This window comes from Colias eurytheme, chromosome 11 (genome assembly GCF_061535395.1).
Source record: "Colias eurytheme isolate Ceu_HAF_F1 chromosome 11, ilColEury1 Martin Lab GWU primary, whole genome shotgun sequence".
Classification (NCBI taxonomy): Eukaryota; Metazoa; Arthropoda; class Insecta; order Lepidoptera; family Pieridae; genus Colias; species Colias eurytheme.
The window spans coordinates 2,567,006-2,580,363 of NC_142990.1; the positions used below are offsets into that span (position 1 = coordinate 2,567,006).

At 31.6% G+C, this 13,358-nt stretch overlaps 2 protein-coding genes across 2 annotated transcripts; both read left to right on the plus strand.

Moving 5' to 3' along the window:
• Positions 1-4,714: 4,714 nt before the first annotated feature.
• LOC149904387 (THAP domain-containing protein 1-like) lies at positions 4,715-7,848 on the plus strand. Its single transcript, XM_090107043.1, has 6 exons — positions 4,715-5,068; positions 5,368-5,542; positions 5,708-5,770; positions 5,993-6,052; positions 6,372-6,431; positions 7,819-7,848. The coding sequence occupies exons 1-6, from the start codon at positions 4,998-5,000 to the stop codon at positions 7,846-7,848; spliced, it is 459 nt and encodes a 152-aa protein (XP_089963169.1). The 5' UTR covers positions 4,715-4,997.
• Positions 7,849-11,532: 3,684 nt separating this feature from the next.
• Nf-YB (nuclear factor Y-box B) lies at positions 11,533-13,344 on the plus strand. Its single transcript, XM_090106954.1, has 5 exons — positions 11,533-11,753; positions 11,842-11,969; positions 12,177-12,389; positions 12,991-13,033; positions 13,122-13,344. Exons 1-5 carry the CDS (start codon positions 11,657-11,659, stop codon positions 13,193-13,195), a joined length of 555 nt encoding a protein of 184 aa, XP_089963080.1. The 5' UTR covers positions 11,533-11,656; the 3' UTR covers positions 13,196-13,344.
• The last annotated feature ends 14 nt before the right edge of the window (positions 13,345-13,358 follow it).

Consider the following 13,358-nt stretch of genomic DNA (forward strand, 5'->3'; position numbering starts at 1 on the left):
TGGACAGTACTATGTTAATAGGAAGGGACATTACTCCATTAACACTCAAGTATGAACATTGTACAATAACATTTTAGTTTGATCATAGTGTATTTAAAGTAATAAATTTTCATTGTTATGTGTGCTATTATGTGTTTCTAATTTATAATAATATTGATGACAATAATTACAGGTAGTATGTGACTCTGACCTTAAAATCTGCGATATTGTGTGTCACTGGAGAGGAAGTACACATGATTCCCGCATATATAGAGAAAGCTCAATAAAGCGGAGGTTTGAGGAGAATGAATTTCATGGGAAGCTGATTGGAGATAGCGGGTATCCTTGTACTTCGCATCTTCTAACACCAATATTAAGACCAAGGACACAGGCAGAAGAAAGGTACAACCTGAGTCACATACGAACGAGGAATACTGTAGAGCGTTGCTTTGGGGTGTGGAAGCAAAGATTCCGCATACTCAACGAAACAATGCGAGGGTCTCTGCAAGTGATCAAGACCACTATTGTTGCTTGTGCAGTTTTGCACAATTTAGCAATACTCTTTAATGAGTCTATTTTAAATCAAGGTATTTGTGCAAACTAATATGTAAACAAAGTATATTTAATAATGCCAATACATAAAAAATAAGCATATTTTAATTCTTTATTTTGTATTTTTCTAGATCCTTCAGGCCTTGAAAATCAATTATTAATCGATCCAACTATCCCTGATAATATAGAAGATGAAGACGAAAATATAAACAGGGCCATTTATATTGAAACTTATTTTAATCAATAAAAACCATATTTTATTATTTTTCAAAATTTATTTTTTTTAAATATTCCTCCTCTAATGCAAGTATTTGGAGCTTCTTCTCGTGAAGCTCCCTCTCTTGTTCTATTCTTAATAGGTGAAGCTCCCTCTCTTGCTCTATTCTTAATAGATGCAACTCTTGTTGTTGCTTCATTAATTCCTCCCTGCTTTTTTTTGCAAGGAGGAATAATTGATGCTCGTAATTGGAATTTGATTTCCCACTGTAAAAATAACATAAACATTAAACATTATTTCACATAAATCACAGCTGAACAATAAGCACAGGAAATTTCATGAAATTCAATTATGTAATGTTGAAAATAACATTACATACTTACGTTTTTTTTGGTTTAGCTTTGAAAATATGATGTGTAGGATTTATACGTGGCAATTCAGTGGAGAAATTTGGCAATTCAGGCTAAAAATAAAAAAATAATAATTATTTTAAAATAATATAAATTTTATTTATAATACTGATATTTTTGTATAACATAACTGATAAAAATATTATACAAATTATTATATAATATGATTACCTATGCATGTGCAGTGCTTTCATCATTTTCATTCAATTTCAATGTATCATCAGCAGACTCCTTAGTAACTTCCTATAAATATATAAAATATAATTACTCAATCTCACAATAAAAAACTATATATGCATAGCGCTATTATCCCTTAATGGATATTCCAAATTAAGGAATAATAGCAGTAGAAAATGTAAAAAATATAAACCTGTTGGCCATGTGTTGCATCGCTATCGAAAGGATTGTTATCAACCACAAACTCATTAGGAAGAGCTGCTATAAGCTCTTGATCTTCAGGCGGAGGACTTGGTGGCGGAGGTCCCCCGCCTGTCATGTTTCTTGCCGTTCTAAATTTGTGTTCCGAAGCCTTAGCTTTCTTCAAATTCCTCCACTGATTTTGTATTTGGCTTAAGTCCCTTTTATGGAGTGAAATGATATTATAACTGAAATATAAATACAATAATAATGTTATTACACTAACAATTTATTAAATACAAGAAACTGTTAGAATAAGTAAAACTAAAATAACCAAGACAAAACATCTTCCCATGCAAGTTTTTTTGCTGTATTTGTATTAGTCGACGTATCCTTATTCTCTAATATAATATGTGCTCGCTCGAGCACTAATTATTTTCGAAGCACTTTCTAAAGAGCAATATATATTTATTAATAAGCATTAAAACATGTAAGGAAATAAGTACATTCTATTAGATTTCTTGTGTACATTACGTACCTTATCCTCCTCACTCCAATTCGTCGAACGAGAACGTTTATTGATCATTGAACTCATTTTAAATTAAAACTGAATTTGAATTTATCAAAAATCTCAAATCTGTACAAATGTTTGAAATTTGAAAGTTATCAATATCCTGTCAGTTAAACGTCATACAAAATAAAGTCTACCATTCATATTTGTCAAAAAGTACATTTTTAGCATGGAACTATAGTCATACTGGAACCCAAACTCCTAAGAATAAATAAAAAACTGATAGAATGACCGCAAGTAACCCCTGTTTACCCCATAGGGTAGCCAGCGTGATTGTAAATTTTTCCCCTATTGACGTGCATTAAAAAATCGACTGTCAGTAATAATAGTCTATATGACAAAAATCATTAATAAAATCCGCTAAAAAAATGAAATTTAAACGAGATTCATGCAGGTTTGCTTTTCCATTGAAATAACAAAGGTTTACAACTTTTAAAATGGACTGCTTATCGAACACGCTCATAATTTTTTTCCCATATTTTGAATTTTGATATGAAAATCGTTGCGCGGCAGCCCCAATTCTAGGTGTCAAATAATGTTTACTGCAAAATGGCGGATGTTTATGTTCATTTCGTGAGTTTGTTCTTGTATTTTGGAATTATTCTGAGCCAAAATTAATAGAAATGGTTGTAAATATATTGTGCGCGGTTGCAAAAGTGAATGGCATCCAGGATGTGATATTATATTTCATTCGTAAGTACAAAAAACCATGCATAAACTACGCTTCATGTAAAATTGTAGTTTAGTAATATTTCTACTTTAATTGTTGTTAAGTCTGGAATAATAGATCGAAGTTGTGATTATAATGTTAATTTTGATTAGGTTTTTTCCATTTAACATCGTTATTTGCTTATTATTAAATGTTTCATGATTGTAATAAATATTAGACTAGGGTGTCCATACTTTATAAAATTGTGTACATATATTTCGGTATGGTATTTTATATGAGGAGAAGTCTTTCTCCACTTGAGTTAGTTCAATTGGCGTGAAAGTTAATGGTATAAAAACGTTGTTTACTACTTTTATATAATGATATATTGTAAAATCAAAAACTCAAAGTACATACATATATGGTACCTACTGAAATAGAAGCACAAGACAACAGCACAAATTTTGTGTTATCTGTATCTAAATGACATTTTTTTTTTATATTTTGCAAATAATCTTCTTTTCTCTTTACAGGTTTCCGTCCAATCTAGCGGAACGTAATACATGGCTAAATATAGTAGAATTAAAAATATCCTGTTTTGAAAAAGTGAAGATATGCAACATTCATTTTAAACCCGCACTTGGCCAGTGTGGTGGATGTGGCTGTAACCTCATAGGAGGCCATGTCCCAGCAGTGGGAACGTAATATATACGTTACGGGAAATAAAATGTATGGGATGATGATGTTAAAGTTACATTTTTAGATATTTCTTGTTATATTTAAAAAAAAGTTATTATTGTTATTTTACTCATTAGGTAAAGTATCATATCAGTATCATATCGATATCAGTTTAAAGTTTTTTGATACCTGCAATAGTTACGGAATAATCACCTGTGCACACTTAACGATTACACCCTGAATATATATATTTTGTTTTTTATTGTATGATAGGGAAGCGCTAGACCACGATCTCATATTTCAAGTACTCTTAAAACTATTTAAATACTTAAGGGTATGGAATGATAAAAATATTTTCAGTGAACCGATTTCGTTACTTTTTATTGTTATTATCTTATAATTTGCAAATTTGTAAAGGCAGTTGGCATTGTAATGATAAATAAATATTATAAAAACACATTGATATTTTACTTCATTAATTCCTCAAATGACTGGACGTAACGCCAAATTATACAGCAAAATGTTGTCATAATTTATAGCGGTCCTGTGTTCTGAAGATGCATTACAGATAGCGGAAGACGCAAACATGAAAAAACGCTGAAAGGAACATTACAATTTTCCAATGTTAAATACTTGAACATCTATTTTTTATCTATTTGCAAAAACTCTACAGTAACTATATTAGAATAATAAATGCAATTACGTAATTTATTTCCGCCGTAAATCATCAACCATCAATCAATCAATAAATATAAAACTCTCCCGTTACTTAGTGACTGACAGACAACGCACAGCCTAAAATCACTGGACCTAAAGACATGAAATTTGGCACACTCTGTATATCTAGAGTATCCTAAAGGTGCACTTAGAAAGGCTATTCCGAAATCCCCACGGGATAAATGGGATTTTATGTTTTATGACTTCAACGAGGACGAAGTCGCGGGCAAAATCTAGTATTATAGTAAAATTTTAATACGAATAAAATTGATGTATCCGTTATTTTTTTCCTTAATATCCTGAATTTTTTACATTTATACTCACCCCACGGAAATATAGACATGCTATATATATTATGACTCACCGTAACTAGAAAGAGACGGAGGGGAAACGATAAGATTCAAGGTCAAATTTTTTGACTTTGCTTTTTCTTAGGGAGTGTGGGTTCCATACGTAGTATATATAGTTCCATGATTTTTAGTCAAGTTTTACGTGAATAGCGGGTTTTATTTCGATAATGTTACTAGAAAAAAATACATATATTGACGTAACTTAGTTGAGAGACTGCTGAGATAGGTTTATAACGTAGAGTGAGAATGAACCATAGAGGAGGCACTAAAATGACAAGTAATGCGTGAGAGAAATACACTTATGACTATAAAGCTAAGAGCAAGCGAGACAGAAACATTGTTTTTTGTTTCTCTCATGTTATGCGATTTCTTTTGTTGGGGACAAAGGCAGTTTGTCCCAAACAAGCGGCTACAGTCCATTGTTTTGCTAGTTTTCTGTTTTTTCTCGCTGTTAAGTGACTTCAAAGTTTAATAAACGTTGACAGTGATCTGTTTTAATCCGACTTTAAGTGAAAATATGGTGCGTTGTAGTGTGATTGGTTGTAAAAATCGGCCGGAACGAAGATTACCAAATATTACCTTTCACACGTAAGTAAACTTATTTGAAGTATATTGTTTTATAGAACTGGATATAGTTGATACATTTTCATTAACTCTAATGTGAAATTATCTACAAATATATAATATTTTCATCGAAATAGACGTAAACATTTTTTTGTGTTATCCGACTAAATTACGAAGTGTTCTTGTTGTTCAGGACGCCATTTGTTTTTACGTAGTTTCAAATTTATGGTATAATCATGTGATTAACATTAGGGATACCAGTACAGGGTAAAATTTTCCCCAAAATCGTGAAATGTTTTTTTAATATTAAATATGTTTTTTAGGTTTCCAAAAGAAACAAGTACATTAAACAGATGGATTCGAGCTACCGGAAGGAAGAACTGGTTACCAGGAAAAAGTCACAGAATATGTTCTATACATTTTGAGTCGCGTTATTTTCGAAAAACGAAAAAAAAAACCTATTTGATGCCCAATGCAATTCCAACACTTTTTACAACAGTGAGTAATTTTTGTGATGCATTTAGTTTGGATTTAAATGTTGTAGTTTAAATATTCATAGACCGATTTTGTTGCTACGTCTACATAATAAACAAAACAAGTTATTAATTTATTTTTATAGGGGTATATTTTCTATTTATACTAAATCAAATTTTATTTTTTTAGGATATTATTGTTGAGCGACTGAGTACTGCCCAACAATCAAAAGTCCATGGACCAGGTCTTAAGGTAAATTAATAATTCCATTGCACTTTCCCACGAGCAACAACACTGCACTATTTTAGAACTGCACGACATACCGTGGAGAGGAAGTTTATGAGGTGTTGTTGTGTATGTACACGGCTCATATGAATGTGTGAAGCCTGGATTAGTCACCGGTTTTTTTACACCTTTTATTTTGTACATGGATGTTCTTAGTATTATCTGATTCAACTAACTTAATCTTTTCAGGATGTTGTTGAGCTACCTAATACAAGAGAACAGGCGAAAACCCCTGAACCAAGTCTTGAGGTAAATTGATTATATTATAAAATTATGGTGAAATATATATCTATACTAATATTATAAAGCTGAAGAGTTTGTTTGTTTGTTTCAACGCACTAATCTCAGGAACTACTGGTCCAATTTGAGAATTTCTTTCGGTGTTAGATAGCCCATTTATCGAGGAAGGCTTTAGGCTATATATTATCTCAACAGACCAACAGGAGCGGAGCAATGCGGGTGAAACCGCGGGACATAGCTAGTTAGTAATAATTTCATTTGGGTACATTTTGTACATTTATGTTATTTGAATTTTCTGGTTTACCGAAGTTAAACTTTATCTTTACAGGATATTATTGAGCTACCTAGTACTAGCAAACAGTCGAAAGCCCCTGAACCAAGTTTTGAGGTATCTATTTTAGGTAATATCCTAGTAAAGATGTAGTTGCCATTTGTACATTTAGTGAGAAAATTTTCCGTCAAAATAGAGATATGAGTAAGAAAAATTATTTTCATACTATTTCTCAAGAATGTCTCAAAAGATGCCTTAATGAAAATCTTTTTTCAAGAATAAGTGATCATTTTAAAAATCAATTATTTTTAGACTGTCACTATTCACTTTTAATTAAATCCATCTGCGGAAAATATATAAAAGTTAGGATGCACTATGCAACAAAAAAAATGTCTGAGGTGGATGACAAGGTACGCAACTTTTATAACAAGTTAATTTTATTTAAAGGTCAATAATTTTGAAGGTCAAGGATTCAACACCATCCTTAACTCTTAATTATAAGATTTTTTTTATGTTTGTATTAGTCATCACTACATAGTATAAAACAAAGTCGCTTTCTCTGTCCCTATGTCCCTTTGTACGCTTAAATCTTTGAAACTACGCAACGGATTTTGATGCGGTTTTTTTTAATAGATAGAGTAATTCAAGAGGAAGGTTTATATGTATAATAACACCCATTAAATAGTGGAGAAGTACTGTTATTTTTGAGGTTTCTAATGTGATGTCGTAAAAATTTACATTTTTTCCGCTTACATTGCAAACGCTGGCTGAACCCTACGAGTTTTATCAAAATAATGTACTAAGTATTATACACATTGAAAAGGTCTACAGAAAAGTCCGCGATGGTATATGTCTATCTCTTATGGACAATAACTTTTTTTGTCATTTACTTTTTACGACAAATAATGGCTAATTTTCGAAGCGATTTTAACCAATACAGCATTAATACTTAACCAATTAAATACCTTGAATACATTGTTCATTTGATATAGATATACAAGGTGAAAGGTAAGACATTTGAAAAATTTAGACAGGAGCTTCTACTCATGAAACTGAACAACTTTTGTTCTACAACTTTGCTGAATTCGTAAAAAAAAATTGGACTTTGTAAGGAAACTTCGCTAATCAGCTGACAGATTTCCATACAAAGTCCAAATTTTTTTCTATCTTAATACTATTATAAAGGCGAAAGTTTGTATGGATGTATGGATGTTTGGATGTATGGATGTATGGATGTATGGATGTTTGTTACTCTTTCACGTAAAAACTACTGAACCGATTACAATGAAATTTAGCACACATATAGAGGGTAACTTGGATTAACACATAGGATAGGTTTTATCCCGGAAATCCCACGGGAACGGGAACTATGCGGGTTTTCCTTTGAAAACGCGGGCGAAGCCGCGGGCGGAAATCTAGTATAATATAAATAGATATTATAATTATATATAATAATTATATAATAAGATATAATATAAACTACCTTATGTCCGATTTATTCCAGATATTGATGCATGCCAAAAAGGAGGACTAGGCCTACTGGGGATACCTCTTTAAAAAAAACGCACCTAAGGTTCTTACCTCACAGGTGGTGTGGAAAAAGAACCAATACAATACAACAGTGAATATATATATATATACTAGCGGTCCGCCCCGGCTTCGCCCGTGGTACATATTTCGCAATAAAAGGTTGTGCCAAATTTCATCAAAATCGGCCCAGTAGTTTATGCGTGAAAACCATACATACATACATACATACATACATACAAACCTTTCCTCTTTATAATATTAGTATAGATTTAAAAATTGCGGGACGTAGCGTTTGCTGCGGTACCGGCCAGCCGCCCGGCTATATATTTTATACCCGTGCGAAGCCGGAGCGGGCCGCTATGTTTTTATATACAACGTTCATAATTTTTCTGTAGTGTATTTAGTATCAGCATTGCACCCGTGCGAAGCCGGGGCGGGTCGCTAGTTAAGTTAATAAATAACAAAATCTTTTCAAATCTGTCTTTTTCTTCATAAACCTATCTTACAAAAAAATACCCAAACATTTATAGATATTTTGCCAGTTTTTCGGATAAAAAGTTTTTGTAATAGTTGGCAACATTGACGTAAGGATTCGCCATCTCGTTCGGGTATACGCCGATGTGATCTCTAGTACATTCTCCCTCTACGGTTTATAAGTACCGATTATTTTAATCATTATTTAAGGAGTTGAGAGTTATTTAACTGAGAGGTGTTTATGCAACAGATCAGTCAGTTTTTATAAGTAAGGCTGGTAATTTTTTACGACATCACATTAGAAACCTCAAAAATAGCAGTACTTCTCCACTATTTAATGGATGTTATTATACATATAAACCTTCCTCTTGAATCACTCTATCTATTAAAAGAAACTGCATCAAAATCCGTTGCGTAGTTTCAAAGATTTAAGCGTACAAAGGGACATAGGGACAGAGAAAGCGACTTTGTTTTATACTATGTATAATATAATAATGATAGTGATAGCACAGTATTACAATATTATTTCCTACAGTAAGGAAACGCCTTTGATGTCGCGCGATGCCGCCGCCAGCGTAGGTACTTACGCTGCCACACGAAAATACGCTAGGGTTGCAACAAATGGGAAATAAAACAATTGTGATTATTAATATTATGATGAAATCATTTATTCATATGTACATTCAAAATAATTGCGATTATTAAATCTGATGTAATCATTTGTTCATAAATATATAATTACAGATATTGCACTGCTAAATATTATTTACGTGGACACTTTATTTTTGGATGTTCTTAATTGTATATTATACCATTTAAGAAGTAATGCATTCGCATTGGGATGTACAATCTGATTAGAAAATAATGAGGACAACATATACATAGCTTTGATTTTAATTCAACAGATACAATTATTAATACAATCTTTCTGAAATATTGTTTCCTTCTGGGATTTCAATGTAGATTTACATCCGTAAACGGAACAGTTTTTGCGCGCCATAATAGAATATGTAAGTACCTATGTATAATAAAATTATTACACAAAAAATACGACTGCGTCGTCCTTTCGCGATAGTTAATGCAAACTCAGCGTGATTGCATTAAGCGGCCCGCGTCGCCCGACCCCCCGCCAGTTCCCCTCCGTTTCTCTGCACAAGTACATTCGTCGCCATACTGTAGGAAATATGGTGATACTGTGGTGATAGTCCGGCTAACGAAAGATAAGACTGGAAAAGGCGGCAAATTCAAAAAATCATCATATTAAGGTAACCTAATGGTAACTTAGGTTATAGTTGGAAATAAAGTTTTGATACTTTAATTTATTATTACGAGCTTTGTTTTTTTGAGAGATTAACAACCTCTACAAACTCTTCATCTATATAATATTATATATATATGTAATCTGGTACAGTTATCTGATACAGATAAAAAAAAGAACAGCTAGTGAAAGTAATAAAAAACATAATAAAATACAATTAAATTTTGTTTAATCAATATAATCATATTAAATCTAAAAGCCGCGTTCAGCCGCGAATAAAGAATAAGAATCACTATCATTATCTCTGACATCATTAACTCTTCCATTTCTGCAGTTATTCCATCTTGTTTTTTTTGTACTGCTCTTCAACATGAATAACATGGTTCGGTCATAGAAGAAATCTCGTTGAGATACTGATTTTGTGTCTTTAAACATTTTGAACGGACAGATCGTTCAATTTTATATTGTTGCTTTAATAGTTTATAACTGGATTACTGGTATCATCCATGCAAAATAATAATAATAATATTAAACAAATCATATAATGTGCAATGCAATCAAGATGAAAAGTATCAAAATATCAAGTCACACTGTGTGTTTTTCCTTGAAAACTACATCTCTTTCAAATTGTTTCTTTTTAAATTTATTAATCATAGTTTAAAGTTTTCGTCATGTTTTCAACTCAGTTTTCAATTATTAGAAATCACTAAAATCCTAAGCTAAAATCGCAGAAAATAAAATCACTTTGACAAGCTTTGACACATCAACAACTCAGGTTTTAATGACAGTTAACTGTTAAGTGTTGCCAAATAAATTTTCGAAATAAAAAGCCAGTCTCATCTTTCGAACCAGACGTGACTAGTATAGATTTATTTATTGATTTAATAAATGAAACGATACCAATTTAAATTTCGCGCTGTTTATGTATGATGTGCGCATGTCTTAATGCTCTAAGGCGCATGCGCAGGTTTCAATTATTTTATAACTAGTGCCCCGGCTTCGCCCGTGGTACATATTTAGTATCCTATATCCTTCTCCTGGCTCTAAACTACCTCCCTGCCAATTTTCAGCTAAATCGGTTCAGCCGTTCTTGAGTTATAAGTGGAGTAACTAACACGACTTTCTTATAAATATATAGATTTTAATAAAATAAATAATTTAACAATTTCAATGATGGACCTATACGGACCTAACGGTAAAGAATACGATTTTGATAAAATTCGCCAATTTTGATATGGATGAGGTGCTAAAGTGTAATTTTTTTATACCCAAAATTAAAAAAAAAATATTTAAAAAAAAACTAAAGGGGACCTAACGAAAAAATTGTGGGACCTTATAGGACCTAACGAAGACCTATAGATTAAGGTCATTTTTGACCCAAAATTCTATGGATGGGGTGCTAAAGTGTAATTTTTTTATACCTAAAATTTAAAAAATTATTTAAAAAAAAACTAAAGGGGACCTAACGAAAAAATTGGTGGACCTTAAAGGACCTAACGGGGACCTAACGATCAAGGTCATTTTCGACCCAAAATTCCATAGATGGGGTGCTAAGTTTGCACTGGTCTTTCTTTCTGAATACGCCCTTTACAACTATTGCATAGCTTTCATATCAGACTCGCTTTTCAAGCAATTTCAAGTCTCCTATATTGACAACCGTATTATTATAGTACTCTTTGATTGACAAGCCATTGCGAGCCACACTGTATTAAATTTTGTACTTATTAAAGATATTTTTATTTATTGCTTCGAAAATGATAATTTAATTACTATTTTTGATAGAAATAAGACTTGACCTAAAGGTCTCGTAACCAGGCCATTAAATCTTCAAAAAAAAAAAAACATCTTTTCCATAGACAAAATCTATCTCACAATTATGTGTCAAAATTCAAAAGTCAGTTGAGTCAGATTTATGAACTCAATATTTTAGTCAATATTGTTGTCGAATCACGAATGTCGAATGTTCGATTTGTGTATCCAATTTTAGGTATTTCATACTTTATTCCTGAAGAAAATTATTCATCTAAAACCTTTATATAACGAACATATAATCTTCAAATTGCGCAAAAATCTATGAAAAATGGAAGGCGAAGAACTTGGCGGGGACTTAGTAAGGCTCGATAATGGATTCCTTGTTGACGAAGAGACGTATGTTGTTAAATCAGACGACTGCCTAGGTAAGCTAATAATTAATATATGTATTAGTACGTAAAGAATATATATAAATTCTTCTGTAAATATTTACTATGCTGAGCTAACTTTCAGACCAAGATGGGAATAATTCGGATTCAAACAGCGGCTATAAGAATACTCCTTTGCGGGAACAAGACCGTTTCTTGCCAATAGCTAACATAGCTAAAATAATGAAAAGGGCAATTCCAGAAAAAGGAAAGGTATGGTTAATTTAATGAATTTAGTGTAGGATAAGTTTTTGTTGCCTTTTTAAACTATAAACATATGAAAATCATTTATGTCATAAATCACTGTTAAAAAATGTAAAAAAAATTCTTATTTCTTCAAGTTAAATTTCTTAAACTGTAACAACAACTTATAAAAGACATTGAATTCAATAATAAAAGATACAAATATTCTAATTTTAGATAGCAAAAGATGCAAGGGAGTGCATTCAAGAGTGCATTTCTGAATTCGTGTCATTTATAACGAGCGAGGCAAGTGACCGCTGCAAAATGGAAAAACGTAAAACAATCAACGGAGAAGACATCTTGTTTGCTATGAATGCTCTGGGCTTTGATAACTATGTGGAACCCTTGAAAGTGTATCTCAAAAAATATAGAGAAATAGTTTTGTCACCAGTAAGTATTTTGTTATCAGTTTTTAATCTATTAAATGTGCAGAATATTAAACTAATAAATTTATTGGTTTATCTAATTCGTTTGCCGTGTGTGTATTGTATTTATTTTACCCTTGTTTTTATAAGTGTAAGTTCCAATTCAATATATTTACATGATATGGAATATAGATAATGAATTGTGCAATCCTGTTAAGAATAGGAATGTCATTGACCTTTTTTCAAACTCAAACATTTTAGCAACTTAGAGCTAGCGGGCACAAGCAACTTTGTCTCCGCAACTATTTTGTCTCTCCCATCAATTTATATGGGGAGTTGCGTCGCTACGTGCGCGCACTATCATACTAGCCCATGGCTGGAGAGACAAAATAGTTGCGGAGACAAAGTTGCTCGTGCGCGCTCGCTCTTACTTTGTGTTAAAAATATAAAGTCAAATTACTGATTAGTTTATTTGGCTTCACTCTTGCATCTTATTTGTATAAATACTTCCAATTGAAATTACATATTATGTAATATCTTCTTTCTGCTCCTTTCTTTTGTAATGATTGGATTACGAAAATGATAAATGATTTTGAAATACAAGTGTTTATATTATTTAATTTCAGGTCACAATTAACAAACTAAATAAAACTATTGTATTATATGGAAGTAAGTTAATTTTATTAATACTTCTTACATATTGTGATATGTAATAAATTTAATTTTAATAATAAATTAATTTATAATGTGATTTCAGGTGATGGGTTAGCACTACCAACTGAAAATGACAGTGAGACACAAACTGAGACAGTTATTTATGGCTATCCCTAAATTTTTGGGATGTCGTAATATAATTTTACGTGAATTTTTTAAATTCGATTATTGAAAGTTTACAAAATTAAAATTTGTTTCAAATTGTCTTTTTTATACATAAGATATTCACATAAGTATTGTTTTAAATATAAGAATTTAGAATATGATATTTTGTATTTGT

Coding starts and splice junctions, on each gene's coding strand:
- LOC149904387 (XM_090107043.1), top strand. CDS start 4,998: ATGGTGCGTTGTAGTGTGATTGGTTGTAAAAATCGGCCGGAACGAAGA. Junction 5,069..5,367: donor CCAAATATTACCTTTCACAC/GTAAGTAAACTT, acceptor TATGTTTTTTAG/GTTTCCAAAAGAAACAAGTA. Junction 5,771..5,992: donor TCCATGGACCAGGTCTTAAG/GTAAATTAATAA, acceptor TAATCTTTTCAG/GATGTTGTTGAGCTACCTAA.
- Nf-YB (XM_090106954.1), top strand. CDS start 11,657: ATGGAAGGCGAAGAACTTGGCGGGGACTTAGTAAGGCTCGATAATGGA. Junction 12,390..12,990: donor GAGAAATAGTTTTGTCACCA/GTAAGTATTTTG, acceptor ATTTAATTTCAG/GTCACAATTAACAAACTAAA. Junction 13,034..13,121: donor AACTATTGTATTATATGGAA/GTAAGTTAATTT, acceptor ATGTGATTTCAG/GTGATGGGTTAGCACTACCA.